This window comes from Molothrus ater, chromosome 6 (genome assembly GCF_012460135.2).
Source record: "Molothrus ater isolate BHLD 08-10-18 breed brown headed cowbird chromosome 6, BPBGC_Mater_1.1, whole genome shotgun sequence".
Lineage (NCBI taxonomy): Eukaryota > Metazoa > Chordata > Aves > Passeriformes > Icteridae > Molothrus > Molothrus ater.
In genome coordinates this window covers 40,197,854-40,216,004 of record NC_050483.2, presented here as the reverse complement: position 1 = coordinate 40,216,004, position 18,151 = coordinate 40,197,854, and the positions used below count along the sequence as shown (strand labels likewise).

The 18,151-nt window shown below is 39.5% G+C and overlaps 1 protein-coding gene across 7 annotated transcripts in view; it reads right to left on the bottom strand.

Annotated features, from left to right (window-relative positions):
- Positions 1-18,151, bottom strand: part of GPATCH2L (G-patch domain containing 2 like) — a 44,104-nt gene that overhangs the window by 12,361 nt on the left and 13,592 nt on the right. For 6 of the 7 annotated variants that reach the window (XM_036383356.2, XM_036383357.2, XM_036383353.2 and 3 more), the window contains 4 exons: positions 17,698-17,765; positions 16,838-16,877; positions 14,610-14,695; positions 5,031-5,122 (listed from right to left, as the gene is read on the bottom strand). In XM_036383356.2, the coding sequence (XP_036239249.1) occupies positions 5,031-5,122; positions 14,610-14,695; positions 16,838-16,877; positions 17,698-17,765 (286 nt within the window). Of the gene's footprint in view, positions 1-2,239; positions 2,958-5,030; positions 5,123-14,609; positions 14,696-16,837; positions 16,878-17,697; positions 17,766-18,151 lie in introns of those variants that run through there. The other variant, XM_036383359.2, reaches the window with a different exon arrangement.

Here is an 18,151-nt window from a genome sequence, read left to right as displayed (position 1 = left end):
ATTGCAGGAAAGGGGAACAGAGGAAGACAGTAAGAAAGGGCAATAAAAATGTTAGAACAACTAACTTCATGGCAAACCCCTCATATATATAATTTCATTTATGAGGATATTATTTATTGAATTTCTAAAAGTTCTTCATCCAAATTCCTCTGAAACAGAGGTTCTTGATAGCATTAACAATTTTGCTCTAACGATTCACACATTCAAAACTCTAAGTTCCCAGTCCACTAACTAGTTCCCTTAGTCAGAGTTCCTGTTGAAAATCGAAGGTTTTAGCTCTCCCATATTTAAAGTGAATCAATTCACAATCATTCATCTTAAAATAACTTAGACTCCTTGCAAAGACTCAATTAACTCTCTACTTGAGACTTTCAAAGTCTCTGAAGGTGTGGCAAATTTCAGGTTGCTAAGCTCATCTAAAGAGGAAAACATACTGCTCTTCATCCAGAAAGGGCAGTACCATGAACCTACACATATATCCAAAATGGTAAATCAGCATATTATGACAAGAAACTACTTGCCAAACTAGGTTGAAATCCATTCTCATTTTCTCAATACAACGACTGCTTCAAAATGGGACAAGCTATAATAGCCAGAGAGATTCGCAGATCCATAGCTCAACCCAACAGTCACCCAAATTTCCAGAAGGATTGCCAAAAACCTAGAGATATGAGAGTTTTCTCCAATTCTCAGTATCCTGAATCACTCAATCCTCACAAGTAGAACAGGGCCAGGTAAAGAAGAGAAATTGCCATAGGAGTCTTTGAGCAAACAGAATTTTTTAAACAAGTAACTACTTCAATACAAAATATATTTCTTCACTGTAGTCTCACAAGAGATAATAGTTGTTTGTGTGTTTTAATTACAAGTTGCATCTGCTGCTCTGTAGTGAATGAAGGATAAGGAGGCCACAGCAAGCCTCAGCTGGAGAAGATTGCTTTGAAGTTTAAATAAAAAGTCAGTTCAATGCTTGAGGTTCCACATTCAGTAGATCTGGAACCCCAACAATGCTGCTTCTGTAAATCCAAAGCAGTGAGTCATTCCCATACAGCTACAACACAGCTGACAAAAGTACCTTGCAATTTTAGATCCAGCCCATCATCTTCCTCCATCTGAAGGTCATATGAAACGTGAAAATAACCCCAACAACTAAGTCAGTCCTTAAACTCACAATCACCAGCTATACTACACTATGTGCCCCTTGCTAGCAGCCTCCACACCCAGGCTCTCCATCTTTCCTCATAAAAAAAGAAAAAGAAAAGACTGAAACTGGCTTCTGTTTCTGGGTATGGCAAAGAATGAATAATTAGCAAGAAACAGAAGAAGGAAAATTCACCAAATTGCTAATACTCATCAGACTGTTCTCTGATAAGCAGTTTCACAGGCTGCTGTCACCTTTTTTACAAGCTAGGTGTGAATACATGCCAAGGCAGACAAAAATCGATTTATGCAGATTTTTAGCCTGGACTCACTGTAATAGCTGATTAGGATGCCAGTTACCATGTGCACTGCTACATACATACACAGAGGATTAAACCATATAAACATTAAAAACAACAGTGTAAAGATTGTTAGTTGTTCACCATTTATGACACAGCCATCTGTACTTGTGGCCTATTCTGACAAAATGAAGAGAGACGTGACAGTCTTCATCAGATTCCTTTCAAACCAGAGAATAACTTCCATGAGAATAACATTTTATGCAGTATTTCTCACACAATCTCTACTGTGCCACTGGGGATATTATTCCAAATCTACTGTACTGCAATGGAAAGTAACTAAACACAAGGACACTATCCATGCCTTCCAAGTCTCAGATCACTGAAAGGTCAAAGGGCCTTTACCACCACAGATCTTCTTCCTCCCTAGGCACTGGCTATTGGTCACTGAGTTGGATGAATCTCTGGTCTAATCCAGTACAGTCAACCTTAACTTCCTCCAGAATTCCTTATTCTACTGCCAAATTACACCAGCCAGATTTTTGCTCTTATCAGGTAAAGGCCTCATGCTTTAGGGCTCACACTGTTCAATTGTGTAATGTGGAAAACATTAATTTTCAGTCTCTCTAAATATTTGCATAAGTTTGCCCAACTTAATTTTGATAAAAGTCATTTCCTAAAGTGCAAGTTAATTCTGAATTTTCTACCCAATTTTGTTGTTCTCAACAGCTCAATTATGGTATTTAGGCCAGTTAGCCTCAAAGAGCAGGATTAATACCAGAACTTTAATACTATAGCAATACAATAGAGACCCAAGGCACTTCTACAGTAGTGCAGTTTTTTTTATGTTCATGCAAGGGTCTCTGGGAGAAGATACTTTACCAGAACTCATAAATACTCACAGTCTTGAAAGTATGTGAGAAGACATGGAATAAATTTAGTTGCTTGGTTCCCAAATAAATATTATCTCTAGCTGCCTTTTCTCATTCCTGCACTGAGGAGGGAAACAGCACCCACATCTCATCTGCCTTTTATTAGCATCTTCTGATTTCAGCCAAATTCAACTCAAAACTTTCTGTGGACGGTGGGGGGGTGAGGCGACAGCGAAGATTTGTAGCTGCATGTTTAAGAAAGAAGCTAAATTCATCACAATGACAGGGGATAGTGTTGGCAGAGATTTGAGCTATTTATTCTTTTAGGAAAATCCTATAAAGAATGACACGAGGAAGCCTCTATCTGCAGTCTTGTTCATCACACTGGTGAGGAGTCCGATAACAGATGTATGCAGTAGCGTGATTTAGTGCCGGGAGCTGGCCCCTGATGTGTATTAATACAGTGGCAAAGCGGAACGAGCCCCTCTTCATCACTCATCTCTATAAAAGAGGTGGAATCCGAGATGGCCCGATGTTCGGCAGAGCAAGCCCATTTGTTCTGCTGACTGATGAAGCCAGCTCAGGCTGTGTCCTTCACCTCCACGGGGCACTCAGGTTGCAAAAAAGGAGATCACTGAAGCAGGACCTGGTCAACAAGTGAGACGAGAGCAGTTGGACTCAGTGAAGGAGCTATTTAAAGGTGAAGAAATCCAGCACTCTGTGTCTGCATGACAGGCATGGCCTGTATTCTGATTTACCAGTGCTCCACCTTTTGCAGAAGTAAAATGCCACAAACATAAAAAGCCTCAGAAGTGAAAAAAATGAGACTGCCATGACTCCTCAGGCACTCCTCATGTGAACCCCAGTATATGACATTTATATGGGGGTGAGTAGGTGCATGGCAAGGGAGAAAAATCTTTATCTCATCAATATCCAACAAATGTAAGAGCGTCCAGCTAATTCTACATTATGGCAGAATAATACTATGTATCTTTTTAGACATAGTAATTCCATAACATAATCTCCTTTGACAGAAATAACATCAGATTCCAGAAGTTTCCAAGTTACTTGTCCAGGTTGTGCTTCAACTGTAATTGGGAATCTGTAGTAGAACATTGTTTAGGACACAACTTCTTACCCAATCATAAAAGTTTCTTTCTACAAGTCAGTATTGCAGCAAACCCTGCCCACAACTTCTTACCCAATCATAAAAGTTTCTTTCTACAAGTCAGTATTGCAGCAAACCCTGCCCACAGCTGTTCACTTGGCTGAAGAGATTTCTAAACAGGATCTCAGGAAGGGATCTTTACCATTTCTGACCATTAAAGACTTTGCAGACCTTGTCTCTTGATGATCAGCCTAAGCGTGCTGCCCATAATCTACTAACTACACTTCTTCCTTATTTTGTAATACATAACAATCCTCTCTCCCTCATCCATAGTAAGAAAGCTTTCCAAACCCCTGTGCTATTTCCAGAGCTAAGTTCCACTTCAGATGCACTCTCAACTCTTCAAAAACTGTTCACTATACAATTTGCCTAATCAGGTAAGTACAACTTAAATAGTACTTTGAAACATGTAGGCATGGAAACAGAAGCTCTCTGAATAATAAATAAATGGACAGGTAACAGGGGACAGTGAGACATTAGCGCTCATACCACTAAAATCTAGTATTCCAGTGCTAAGATTCTGTGGTTTCAGATACTATCCCTTTTACTACAGAAGTTCAAACATCTCAAAATGGAATACTCAAAAGCCAGGAAAGAATAACCTAAATAATTAATCAATAATAGATGAGACTTTTGCTGAAAAACAGATTAATAATGTTCTTGTCTCTTTTTTTTTTAGTAAGGAACCTTTCCAGCAGTTTGCAATCCAGATCAGTGGCCTGGAGAGAAAGCTCAGCTTTCTTCCCTACTTCATTATTCTGTCTATCCACCAGCCCAAGGAAGAAACACAAACTTCCCTCTATTAATCATCAGTTTATTTGGTCTTCCCCACTGTTTTTACATCTCTGTTTTTTCCATCGTCTTACCCACTACCTTGTTACTGGATTACAAGAGTTATTAATAAACTAGTTGGAAGAACATGTATCAGTGGATAGTCACAAATTAGGGTAAGGTCAAAGGACAGAAAGAAACATGCTAAAACCCACCGTGTTCACCAGATTAAAGCTTTTTCATATTCTGATGACTAATCAATGACTTTTCAGAAATCTGCCACATGAAAATAGACCAGTATTTTAATGACTACATCCTCATAACAAGAAAAAACTATTTTCATCCAAAAGAATAAGACAACCCCTAAGGAGTAAGTGGTTTCACCCAATGATTACACAAAAATTGCCAGATTTTTGCTCCTGTGAAAGTGTCTACAAATACCCTGATAAAGGACATCAGAGCCACCAGCTAATGCCAGCCCAATACTGAAGGAACACTGTGCATACTGATCAACTGCCAATTATGAACTGCATATTTTAGGACAGTGGAAATAACACCTTATGAAGAAGCAGATTACTATTCACAGTAAGGTGAAGCACTGCAAATTAACTTACCACTGCTACATTGCCAAAAAATTGTTCAGTAGGCAGCTTTTGATGCTATGCAAAACCACAATATGCCCTCTCAACACATTTGATTAGTTTCAAACCAAAGTAATGCTACCTTTGCCTGTGGTGCTTCACTCAAAAGGGGCATGACTATAAAAATGCTGGAGGTTACCTGATGTTGGGCTAGACATGGAGGCTGCAGCTGGCTTTCGTTTCCTCTTGATGTCCCTTGAACATGGTGGTCCCAGATGGACATTTGCTTGCCTATGGAGAAAATAAAACAAATTAAACTCAATTCCCATATCACATTTCTGTAAGACTGACCAGTCTCCTCCAGCTCCTACCTTCCCATCAGCTTCTTAACTAGTAAGTACCACAACCCAAAAGTTTCTCAGGGAGTTTTGCTCACATTCTTTGTCAATATAAATTATGCTCCCACTTCCTTTAAGAGCTCACACATAAACTTCTCAGAATAATTATTCCTTAGCCTTTAAAGCCTTCAGCCTTCTGGTTCTGAATTAATTCCAAACTAACTCCTTGCATACATAAAGACGTAATCAAGCAGTGATGTGATATGTGTCCTAGCATTACTTCTATGGAAGAATAACAAATGTCTGCAAGATTGCTCTTTATGTAAACTGTATGATATTTGCTCCTTAGTCAGAAATTATTTTGCAATCTATTTGGTACTGTAGAGTCATCTTAGAATGTACCTATAATGCCAAATGTCCACGCACGTACAGTAGTAAGTTCATAAAGTTAGGAACACAAAGCTGTCTCATGTGTTTTTAAAATCATTATTTCCTTATTAAAGTGCTGTGCAAACAGCTGAATCTGACTTATGGCAGCCTTGTTGCACCTCTAAACTGGCTCAAATTCTTAATCTGTTCTGTTAATATCAACTGTTAAGTCTGAAGCCTACTGATGGCTATTTCAGTTTAATCATTTGCCAATTAAGAAGTAGCCATGTACCAATTAAGAAGAAATCTGTATGAGTGGAACTGACTTGAGCTGAGAACTCCTCCAAGTCATGTACCTGTAGGAAGCAGAGAAATTTAATTCAGATATAACAGTCTTTGCAGCAGACTAGAGAACTTCCTCAAATTCCATCCATAATGGATATAAAGGCATAATTCAGCAATGACATTGGGTTCAAATTGTCTTCTTTGTCCAGTATAACAGACTTCCTTTGGCAAGTTCCTTGGCCACTCTTATCATGAGATCTGATGTGCAAAATGCAGAACCACAGTGCAAATAAAATCAGTTAAAGACTGTGAGGAGCTTACATGATGTAAAATTTGTAACCCTACAAGTTTTGATGATTAAGTGCTGAAAAGCTTCAGTGTCTTCAAAGCTTGTTACTTTGACTTTAAAAAATAATCCTGAAAGTTTAACAAACACTTTTATCACATACTAAAGCCTTTGGAATATATAAAAAAAGAAAAACTTAACAGGGTTTTTATTTTCATGACAAAAATCTATTAAAAAACCAAACCCACATATTTACAATATGTATCATTTTAGATGCTGAATTTGTGCAAAACCAAATTGTGCTTTTGTATTTATACAGAACAGTGCAGGGACCACAAAGAAATTCTTATGCTAGTCCAGTCTATAAGTTGTTTGAATGCTGCTGGGTCTATCTATTTACCTGAAAAAAAAGGTGCAACCACGAAAAAAAAAAAAAAAAGATAACACCTAGTAAAATTCAAAAGTTCTACAAGAAGTCTATAAGATCTGTCCTCTGAATCTGACGTTGAAGAACAGCTTCAAAAATTTTAAAATAGTGCTACGTTTCACAGCCAGCCAAAATTTTAAAATAGTGCTACGTTTCAAATGTGGGAGCACATATGAATACAACCAGACAAAGTCTCCTGAGGGGATGGAGTGTACTCTCAGTAAACTCACCAAGAGCAAGTGCTGGGTCCTTCACTTTGGCCACAACAACCCCATATTCATCACTGCAGGCTGGGGGAAGGGTGGTTGGAAAATGGCCCAGAGGAAAAGGGCCTGGGGGGGCTGATCAACAGCAGCTGAACATGAGCCAGTGTGTGCCCAGTGGCATCATTGCTTGGATCAAGAATATTGTGGCCAGCTGAACCTGGGAAGGGGTCATTCCCCTGTACTTGGTGAGGTCACACCTCAAGTCCTACGTTCAGTTCTGGGCCCCTCACTACAAAGGACACTGCTGGAGTGTGCCCAGAGAAGGGCAATGGAGCTGGGGAAGGGTCCAGAGCACAAGCCATGTGAGGAGCAGCTGAGGAAGCTGGGGTTGTTTAGCCCGGAGGAAAGAAAGCTCAGAGAAGATCATATTGCTCTCTATAATTACCGAAAAGCAGGGCGTAGCCAGGTGGGGGTCAATCTCTTCTCCCAGTCAACTGGCAGAAGAATGAGAAGACAAAGTCCCGTGCTGCACCAGGGGAGGTTCAGGTTGGATATCAGAAGGACTTTCTTCAAGAAAGGGTTGTCAAACATTGGAATGAGCTGCCCAGGGAGGTGGTTAGAGAAACCTTCCCTGGAGGTAAAAAAGCTTTCAAAATAGTGGCACATCTACAGAATGCACACTCAAATCTCATGTCTGTACACCAAAGTGACTCACCTCTAAGAAACTCTGTGAATGCTAAAAACTGCTTTTCTACACGACTATAAGAGTGGCTATAGAGTGTTTTAACATAGCTTTTAACCATGTATTCTGAAACATCTAAACACACATAGCCTGAAGAAAAGATTCCGTTTTTATTTTGCATTCAGTGACACAGTATTAGATTACTAACTGCAAGACTATTATATAATTGTATGTAATAATCCAATTAATTTTAAATAATGTAACAACAAAAATAAATTTTAAATGCTCTCTTTTAATTTTATGAACTTACACCAACATTAGCCAGTTGATTCTAGGTGGAGAAGCACTATGGACTAGGAAAGAAGTATGTAGTATCATTTCCAAGAGACTTAATGCAATTTTTCCCAGCTCACAAATGTTACAGCTAGATTTTGCATAAAAGCTCCTGGCTCTCTGCTACATACTCGAACATCTACCCCTACCTGATGGTTACACACGGGGTAAAAAAAAGAAAAATGAAATTAGAAGAATCTCAAAATCCCTTCTTGTAGTGCATGTAAAGACAAATCATACTTCACTTGAAGACTACTAGCAAGAATGCTCTATCTAGTAGCTGTATCTAGTAAGATACAAAGGCTCAGAGGTCATAAATTGTCTCTGTAACATGTTTTTCTTTCAGGTTTATCCCTTACTGATCACCCACACTTCAGTTAGTAAATCAGGAACCTATTGATTATTCACTGGCTCTGACTGACCCAGTGGTAAAAGTGTCATTTCAAGTGGCTGGTGCACTTTACAGGCACCATAAATCTGAAGGGAATCTCCAGGTGGTAAGTACCTTGGGAGAGAGAAGAGCAGAAGACTCTATTCATGGATGATAGTCCTCATTAAGGCCTGGACAGAAAGGATGCCTGAGGTATAACTTAAGAAATATGGAATTTTTTGGTAGATAGCACACTTTTCAATGTAAATTTCTAATCTCTAGCTTGCATGAAGGTCTATATCATTGAAATAACAGAATTCATGAATCTCAGTTTAAAAGCAGACTCCTATAGACTCCTAGAAATACTACCACTAGGAAAATCAGGTCATGGATATGCACAGCACCCAACATAGCACTGATAGGCTGAATTATAAAACATGAAAATATCACAAGTTGCAATGATGAATTAGTTCTCCTTCCAAAGCTGAATTTTAACAACTCTTCCGAACAGTTAAAAATTACTCTAAAGTAGACTAGAACAGGAAAGGCTGACAGAAAATGCATAATTGTGCATTGTCACAGCCTTCTGTGAAGAAGTTTGAGACCAGAACTTTGTAAGATGAAAGATCTGGGCCTAAACTTACAAAGTAAAATAGAACTTACACTGTCCTTACTAGTCTTCACTCTCTTCTGCTAGGCCTCCATGCTTTCTTCAATTTTGCATAAACAGTAATGAGAAAATAATTCCCTGGTTTCTTTTGGACTATGACAGGTTTATCATAAGAAAAAAACAAAGTTGCAGTGCTTAGTCACAGATGGATCTGCCAGGTGACCAGAGACTAACATGAAAACGTAGTTTACAATCTAGAGATAACAGAAATTCTAACCCTGGAAGAGAAAAAGGAGAACACACTTAGAGAAACAAATCAGATCAAAAATGTGGCTGTTTTGTTGGCTGCAATATATTCAACTCACACAGCAGTCACTGCCAGGAGTTAGTGAATGAAAAATTACACAAATATAGGAAAAATGGCTTTCAACAATATGAAAAGTCTATAGTGTCTTTTTGACAGTGATAATATTTTTTGTAATGACAAACTAAAGGAATTCAGAAAATACTTTTTGTCTTTTGTTTTTAACATAGTACTTATGGTACCCAGATCTGCATGCAGATCATGCTGGAGAAAAAACAGGTTTAGTTATGCAGAAAGATTAAATTCATGGTAGTCTCTAATGTGTCAGAAGTAATGCTTCCTTTCATTTCTTTTCCACACATTTATTCTATGACTTTATTTACATGATTTTTATTGATCTGTGCTTGCATACACAGGATTCCCATCTCACTTCTGCAGTTTGAGATGACCATGCACAGGAGCTTGCCACTATTTCACATCTACTACAGTATTTCAACAGAAAATTAGGATTGGCAATATAATCTGTGGGAGACAATACAGAGCACAAGCAGACACCATTCCACAAAGAATCTTACTGGACAGCACCAGGACCCTGAAAACTTCACTATCTGTGAAATCTTAATTGTAGCATGAAGTCCACCTTTGAAAATTCAGGGTAAAAACCAGCTCAATCTTGCAACAAAGGTCTCTGAAAGGGCCATACAGAACTAAATGTGACAACCTGTGGCCTTCTTGGAGGCAAGAGGCACACTGCACACTTGTGGGTGTATGCCTCTCACTGTCATCTCACACCATCCAGCTTGTCTGCTTACACTCTTTATTCTAACCCTATTCTCAGAAGAAGCAAGGCACGTGCATTATACAGTGAGAGGCAGTCATTAGTCTACTACTAGAAAAACAAGGGATGTTATTATCCTCATGTTAAAGTGAATGTTAATAGAGACTGCCTTTTAACAAAGATACTGCTACTAAATCTCCACACAACCCAGCTGTTGCTGTTGTGATGCTTTATTCAGAGCAAACACAAGCCAAATGAAAGGCTCTTTCTCTAAGCCCTGAGGTGTGACCTGAGGCTGTTGATGGTGGCTTCACAAAATTAATAGTAAAAGCAGACTTCTTCCTCCTCTTTGACTACAGAGCCAGCTGGGCACCAGTCTAATCTGCACATAACATGTGTAAATCAATACAAGTCGCTCATCCTATCTGCATGCAAAGCTCCCACACGCACAAGTGGTTCTTGCTATCACATCCCAGTGTAGATATTCCTGATGCAGAGCAGTCTCCTATGCCCTGCAGAGCCTCCTGGGAAGGCTTCTAGAGCACATTTTCAGATTCCAAAATCTCTAAATCTCACATTTTCAGATTTCAAAATCTCAAATCTCTAATAGGTCAGTTCACTTCTTCAATCATCCAAATCTCATAGATCTTCAACAGCAGCAGTCTGTTCCCCAAGTAAGCATTATAATGATGTGGCAATTTCATTCCTAAAAGTCTGCATGTGGCAAATGCAAGTGAATGCATTTTCTTCTTGTTTTCCATGTAAGCACTCTAAGCAGAGATGTGATCCCATATATTATATTCCCTATTTTCACACTGAATCACACTGTAACTGTGCCAGAAAGACTCCTACTGTTTGCCAGATCTGCTGAGTACATAGATTTGAAATAGCAAGTAAAACAAAAAAATTCTGAAGCCAAGGGGAATTTATTTTTCACTCCAGAGAATTAGGATTCATCAAAATGGGAATATTAGGCCGCAGTCAACTGCATGTGACACTAGGTTGATAGCTGCTGTTCATTGCATGCCTGTCAGAAGAATTCAGTTATATTCCCAACTGGAATATTAGCCAGGCTTTAGCAAAGGAAGACATGAAAACCTCCAGCTAAATGGAAAATGAGTAAAAAAAATAGAGAGAAAAGTTGCCTAGAATGAACTGGATACTGTCCTGCTCAAGTGGGAAAAGTATGAAATTGTGGACATCTGTTCACTCCTCTGGCTGCCTCAGAAAAGGCCTGACCTTGCAGGCAATCCCTGTATTTCCACATGCTCAGGGGTAAGAAGCAGAAATACCAAGATCTCTGTGTACAGACACACAAGTGACAGAACAATATTTGTTTTCACAAGAGTATTTCTAGAGCCAGAACTCGAATTTGAGACATTCAGGTCTGTTCAATTTAACAGCACCACTAAACCCAGAGTATGGGGCAACTGGCAGTAAATGAGGAGATCACACATACATTTACATCTTTATTCCATGTTCCAGGCAAGATGATAGACTTGCTTCTAAATCAAATTAAACTCTAGATTTACAGTTAGTATTAACAGAGTACATGCAAAGCATTTCTTTATATGTGTTGTTCAAAGGTCTAATAAAATTCTTCAAGTCTCCACCTTCAACATCTGCCTGCCATCCAAGGTCCACTTTTCCTGTGACCGCCAGTGGGAACATTTAATTGCTTTTTTTCTCATAATCCTATTTTCAAGGCTAGGCAAATAATAAATGGCATTAGGGACAATTTATCGTCTACCTTTCTCTCTTATTCTGCCTGCTATTCAAATTAAAGGGAACATTGGTTCTAGGCTCTTCTGAAACTCTTATCCTGCCTCAAAGGAATAGCATTCCATCAAACAACAACCTACAATATCGTCTCAGCTACAGAATATTGAATAACCAACATCTAATAAAATATTCAGCTTCAGCCTATACAAAATCCTCTTAAGTAGAAGAAGCTCAACAACAAAATTCTGCTCAGACCGCTCCTCCCAGAGAGGCAAACGGGCAGAGGGGAAAGAGGGAAGGATCCCTTGAGTTGCCTGTGTAAGTCTCTACTTGCTTGCTTTTAGCAGTCTGCATCATGAAGTCAAAACCTTAACAGACAAGACATGATTAGCAAACGTTTTGTGCTCTTAAAGGAGAGTAATTATAGGCATGTGAAAAAAGAAGAGATCCCTGAGGTACTCTTCCTTGCATGCCTCCCGAGAGGCAGCCGGGCCATTAAAAATTCCATGATGAAGAGGAAAAACAGTCTGGGAACAGCCAGGAGGCAATACAGCAAATTAATACACCAGCCATCCCTTGGGAAGACTGCAAGAAAGCAGAAAACTCTCCTTGCTTCACAAAATAAAATTATACCACTAATGATAACAGTCACCACACACACAAAACTGCTTCTAATGATGGGTGTGAAATTCCCAGTGCTGTGCATACACTTTGAATGAAAGCTCTTCTCATCATAGACATAAATCAAGAAAGGTAGTGTACAATTTATACTGCCTTTCAAATAAGACTTCCCAAGGAACCTTCCACATGGGCTTGTCAGTGTCAAGGAAGAGGTTCCTTCACAATCCTCAGCTGCACTCAGTATTCTGGCCTTCAGCTCTGCTTAAACAAAAATACTGGGTTACCAGTATTCCAGATAAACTGCACCAAAATCCACCAGTGAAACAAAGAAAACAGTTCCATAGCAGAGAAAAGACTCCATTCTAAATATACTCCACTGGACACACTCTGTCATAGCAAAAACCAAGCAGAGAAAGGAGATTTTGCATGGCACAGCAGGCATGAGGTTGAAGAAACTGGATGGCCACAACATCAAGACCATTTCTTTTCCAATATATTTCATATTATTTGAGAGAATTTGCTTCCCACACACACGCATATCCCATTCTAACAAATTTCAGCGCAGAATTTCTCCAGGATGAGGTGGAAGCTGTTAGAAGCTTCCTGAAGCACAAACTACTGAAATTGATTCCAAACATGGCAAAAGCAGATGTTAACTGGGGCAATAGCTTATCTGAGCTTAGAGAGATCAGCTGAACCTCCTGTAAGAAAATGGACTACTAACAAGTATGCTTGGCATGTAAAGCTAAAGAAGAACTACTATTAAGATGTTTCCCTGAAGGAACAATTTCCTTCTGTGCCCTTAGCAGCATCTTTACATAAAGGAAGTTCCTTGTATCAAAGCGTTCAATCTTTCCCACATACATGGGGCCACAAAACACATTCATTCTTTTCATATTTCTTTCTCCTATAAAGGTTCTTGAGCACATTTCACACTAAAATAGGAACTATTTTCTCAAATTCCAGGCATTTAAAAACACGATTGCATCTGGGATGGCACAATTTCTCTGTCAATTCAGTAACAATTCATCAGTAATTATGTTTGTCAGGATACCAGCCATCTGTTCATTAAAGAGGGAACCAAGCATTTATATTAACTGGTTACCTAGGCCATACACTCAGAAAAGCCTAGCAAACACAATCCCTCAAGGTTTAGAAATCCCTTACAAAGAGCTTGGCTTTGCAAAGGGCCTTCACTGACCATCACAAAGGTAGAAATTTTCCCCAGTTTGAATTTGCAAGCAGGATTTGTCCAGCTCACGTTTCTGGAAGACAAACTTCTATAAAGCACCAATTAAAACACTGGAGACAAAAGAAAGGCTATCCTAGCTGCAAATTAAGAGACCATTCAATCTTCTTGCTTCCCAGGCAGAAAACATCCCCAGAGTGGGGCAAAAGCACAGAAAGGAATCAATTTGCTGATGCACAGTCTTCTGAATTCCTTTCATTCTCATCCAGTTGAACATTTAAGAGCTGATTTCTTCCTCCCTCCCCTTTTCCAGCTTTAACATGCTGGCTACAGCAGCATGAGGTCATGGTGTGACATCGCAGAATTCCCTGCAGAAGCTAGTGGGAAGAGAGGCTTTGCTGGGTGGGTGCCAAGCTTCTGTTCAGACACATACAACCTTAGTACATTTTTCATGCTCTATTTGCTAATTAACAAGGGAAAGAAAGCCATGAAGCTAAAAGTCCAGACATTTCTTTCAGATTGGGCCCCTGGTACAAGTACATAAGCAGAATTGTGTCCAAAGCAAGGCCTTCTCTACTTGCACAGGAAAAAGAGCTCAAGGGCACCTTACCTTTAGACACTCACCGGCAGCACAAAACCAGGAGTCACCTCTAAGGCCAACACTTGAATTTATTTAAGACTAGTCAGCAGAAGGTGCCTGAACAGTATATTAACCAACCATGCAGACTTAAATATACCTAACATCTGGCCAAACCAGATCTAAGTTTCAGCTATTGCTACAGAGAGGTATCAAGCTTTAGAGGTCACCTCAGGTGAGTTCTTAATCTGCTCAGAGGGTCTATTTTAGACACCTAGGATAGCAAAATGCTTCAGCATGTCACCTACACCAGTTTGTCAGCATTTTCCCTCTCATCTTCTTCCAATTTTAATAGTGGGCAATGATACTATGTCCATTTGTACCTTTAAAACAGACTTACGGCAACTCATTGCACATTTCAAAACACATTGCAGTTATTTCTAAAGGAACAGTATGTTCTGCCTGTCTGTCATATACTGTTTCATATACTGTAAGCACTTAGTTCATTGAAATTCTCAAATAAAGTGCATTGCTACATTTTGTGCTAAGTTTGGACCTGAACTTCCCAGGGAAAAGTGTGTTAAGTTACAGATCCATTCCTGTTCAGATCACACAGTACTACTGAAGACATCCAGGAGAGGGAAATGAGACAACCCCAAGAAAGCAGAGCAAGGGAGTTACCTGGCAGTGCAGTGTGCTGGTGAGCATCTTCGGTGGGAAGCATCAGCAAGCACATCCAGAGAGTAGAGAGGAGATAATGGATTGAACTGGAAAGTCAAGAGATTTTTATTTAAGCAAAGCATTAAAAGAAATAGTATCCAGATAAAGCTCCTCAGATCTGTTCCGTTCACACAGTGTAAGGAGACTTTCAGCTGTCCACATAGTAGAAGGAGACCTTTTGGGCACCTCAACAGGTAAGACTAGATGAGAACAGACTCTCAGTTCAGACAAAAGGCTAGCACAAAGGGTGAAACAGCAAATCTCATAACCACCTTCTCACAACAGACAGCCTCAGCACACTCCTCTTCCAACTTGCATTATTAAAAATGCTGGTTGATTAAGAGCTCTATTGCTGCACGCCGTGAGAAAAAAAATCTGCTTCTCTTTCAGAAAGCCTCTTGTCTACCTTCACATTGCAGAGAAAAAAGTCGCTGTTATGAATTGTGCAAGCACAGAGCAGTTCCTTTATCCCCAAGGGTTGTGTATATCACTGAAACAGACCTCTAGAAGACTCAGGTCCACCAGGTTAAGCTCACAATGAGCACCCAATTCATTCCATGGCAAGTGAGTTGCTCCTTCACTCTCCTCCAGCCTCACAAGCTGTCTTTGCAAACTGCTTAAAACAAATTTTTGAAACAATGCATGGTCAGGCTACTCTAAGCTACTCCATTAGACATACACTAGACAAATCTTGAGGGCATCAAACCTGTGCAGGACAGCTTGTTGTACAAAATGCAATGGTCAGGATTTTTAATGGTCAGGACAGAAATGAATAATCTGGTCAATCAATGCATGGAACAAACTTTACTCAATATGTAAACAGAAGCTTTAGACTGGTAGTTTCTCTGAGGGACCTGCTTTATACTTCCATTTATTATTTCCTCTTTATTTATAATTCACACCTCAAGCACAAAATTAATTTCATCTGCTTTGCAAAGTGCTACACCAATCTCCTGAACGCTTTTCTTGTATTACTAGGATTACTGATGCATTTTTAATTAAGGAAAAAGGAACAATCCACACCTGTAGCTGGACTCCTCATACAAGCTGTCTGCAACTTCAGAACTCAGTACTAAGCCTTTACCCTCCACCTTCCTGAGAAAGAAGATGCACCACAAAGCTGCTGCTATCAGGGAGTTCCTCCTGAAGTGGGACTGCTTGGTTACTGTCAGTAACACTGCAACTGCACAGTAGGGAGAATCACCAGGAACCCTCTGTTACTGGAATGGCTGATTCAAGTTCATTTAAGAAAAACAAAAGTTACTTTTGGTCATTTTAAAGCTTATATAGTTACTCTTATCTTTAGATAAGAGTATTATTACAACAATATGAAAGCAATCTGTAAAATGTTCTCACTAATGGAAAACATGCAATTGCACAAAGGTTTGAAAATTATTTCTTGCCATATATGCATTTTTAGTCACCTGAAAGGGAAAAAAATCAGTCCTACTGCTCACCAACCATAAAACAACTCATATGGGAATAGAAAGGAGTGTGCATGGCCAGGAGCACTGCTACAATATGACTGCTCAAACGGAAGAATGTTTTTTTTTGCTCTTTGCTATCAAGAACCTGGGCTTTTATATCTTAAAGTAAAAAAAATCTCCTATCACTGAAGCTTAGAAAGAGTTACTGGAGAATATAAAAGTGCACACACAAGAGTTTCAGTTACAAGAATGCCTATTTCTCTTGCTTATCACCTCTTACATTTTCCTGCTATTTAAGTACATTTTACAGCTATTTAACTACAAAATTTAAGCTCACCATTTTTTCCCTTCTCTGTGGATGAGACTATCAGGTAGAAATCTGAGCCAAACAAGGCAAAACAAAGCATTTAAAAAGAGAAAAAGGTTCCAATTCTTATGGAATTTTGAGAGGCCAAAGCTCCTCCTGTCAAGAGGCATTTTCCCTCCCACTCACTGTCAGAAAGGATGGCAAACACTAACCTGAAACAGGGAGATAAATAAAAGTATAAACTGTGCTATTCAGTTCAAATAGTCAATACAACGCCCAGGAAATGGGTTGTGTTCAAAGTCCAGAAGACATCAATTAACAAAATGAGAAGGGACAGGACTGCCTTACCTCAAGTACACAGGCCACAGTGTGTGAGAAATCAGAAGCCAGCACTGTGTCCTTTCTAGAGAGAAGGGAACCAAGAAAATAAAAAAGGAAAAGCAGAGTCTCCTTACCTGGTTGCGGTCTCTCTTCCCCATGGATGGTAACCAAAAACTGGAAGGAGGCAGAGTTGAAAGGACAGGTGGGCACAATGCCAAGGAATGAACATGGGGGGAAAAAAGGGATTTGGGAGGGTTTGGGATAAGAAAAGAAGGGGAAAGGAAGAACAAAGATGGAGAGAGAAGGAAAAAGATTAAACATCATCAGGAGTCATATTAAAAACAACGAATTTCATATCCAAGGAAGAAAATAAGGTATTTACAGCTGGTGAAGGCTGGACCCACTGCACTACAGTCAAGACATGCCATCCTTACCTACCCATTCCCCAGAACAGCATTAGACAGATGCCAAAGGATAAGCACCAAGACTATTTCCAGTGCTGAGTACAATTTAAATATACTAATTGTGGAAGGAGACATAACACCAAAGAAAGAAGAAGTAATTTCACAGCTGCCTTGTCAGCATCATTTCTGCAGTCTGGTTATGCGCCCATAGTACAGCTCCACAAAGAAGAATTTTAAAAAATGAACATATGGGGCTCAGTCTTCTCTTAATGTCCAAAAGATCTGCAGTTACTAGAATGGCACATTATAAGGGAGGATGAAAAAAAAAGCTGACTGTAAAAAAAGAGCATTTGAGTAGCATCCACACACTGGGGCAGCCTTATATAAACATATATATATAACAAAGGGGAAGTCAGCAATTACAAGTAAGAAAACAGAGAAGCTATCAGTAGAATACTGCCTCCCATTCCACAGGTTATGCTTAATTGTCCACCCAGTTCTTCATGTTCTTCACCCCCTGAAAGGGAAGAGGATCCTGTAGCTCTTCTTCCCTTCCCAAAGTTCTATATAACAACAGTTAAGGGCCTTACTCTTTCTGGCGTGGATCACTAACAATGTGACCTAGCCTCTCGGTGCCCAGAGTGCTCATGGAGGTCTCCTGAAACACAAAGACAGGCAAAAGGTTGCAAACCCTCACACAGTGAGCAGAAAATAGCTTGCTGCTGCCAGTAAAAACAGATATTACTCCCCTAGGGCACATCCTTTCCTTACCAGCCCACTCTCAGCTAAACATGTTCACTCCTTCCTTTTAGAACTTCACCTGAGATGATTTAACTAATTAGAATAGCAGAAAATAATTCAATTTTATTTATGAGGCTTGTTTTTTATTTTTAGTGATGATATTTGCTTGCAGAGGGGCACACCATAAACTGAACTAGAGCAAAGTATGCAGCACAAGGATGCATGAGAGCAGGGGAGACAGCTGGGAAATGCTTTTTTCCATGTTACTGGGGTCAGTTGGGCTACAAACAGGCTGAGATAGGA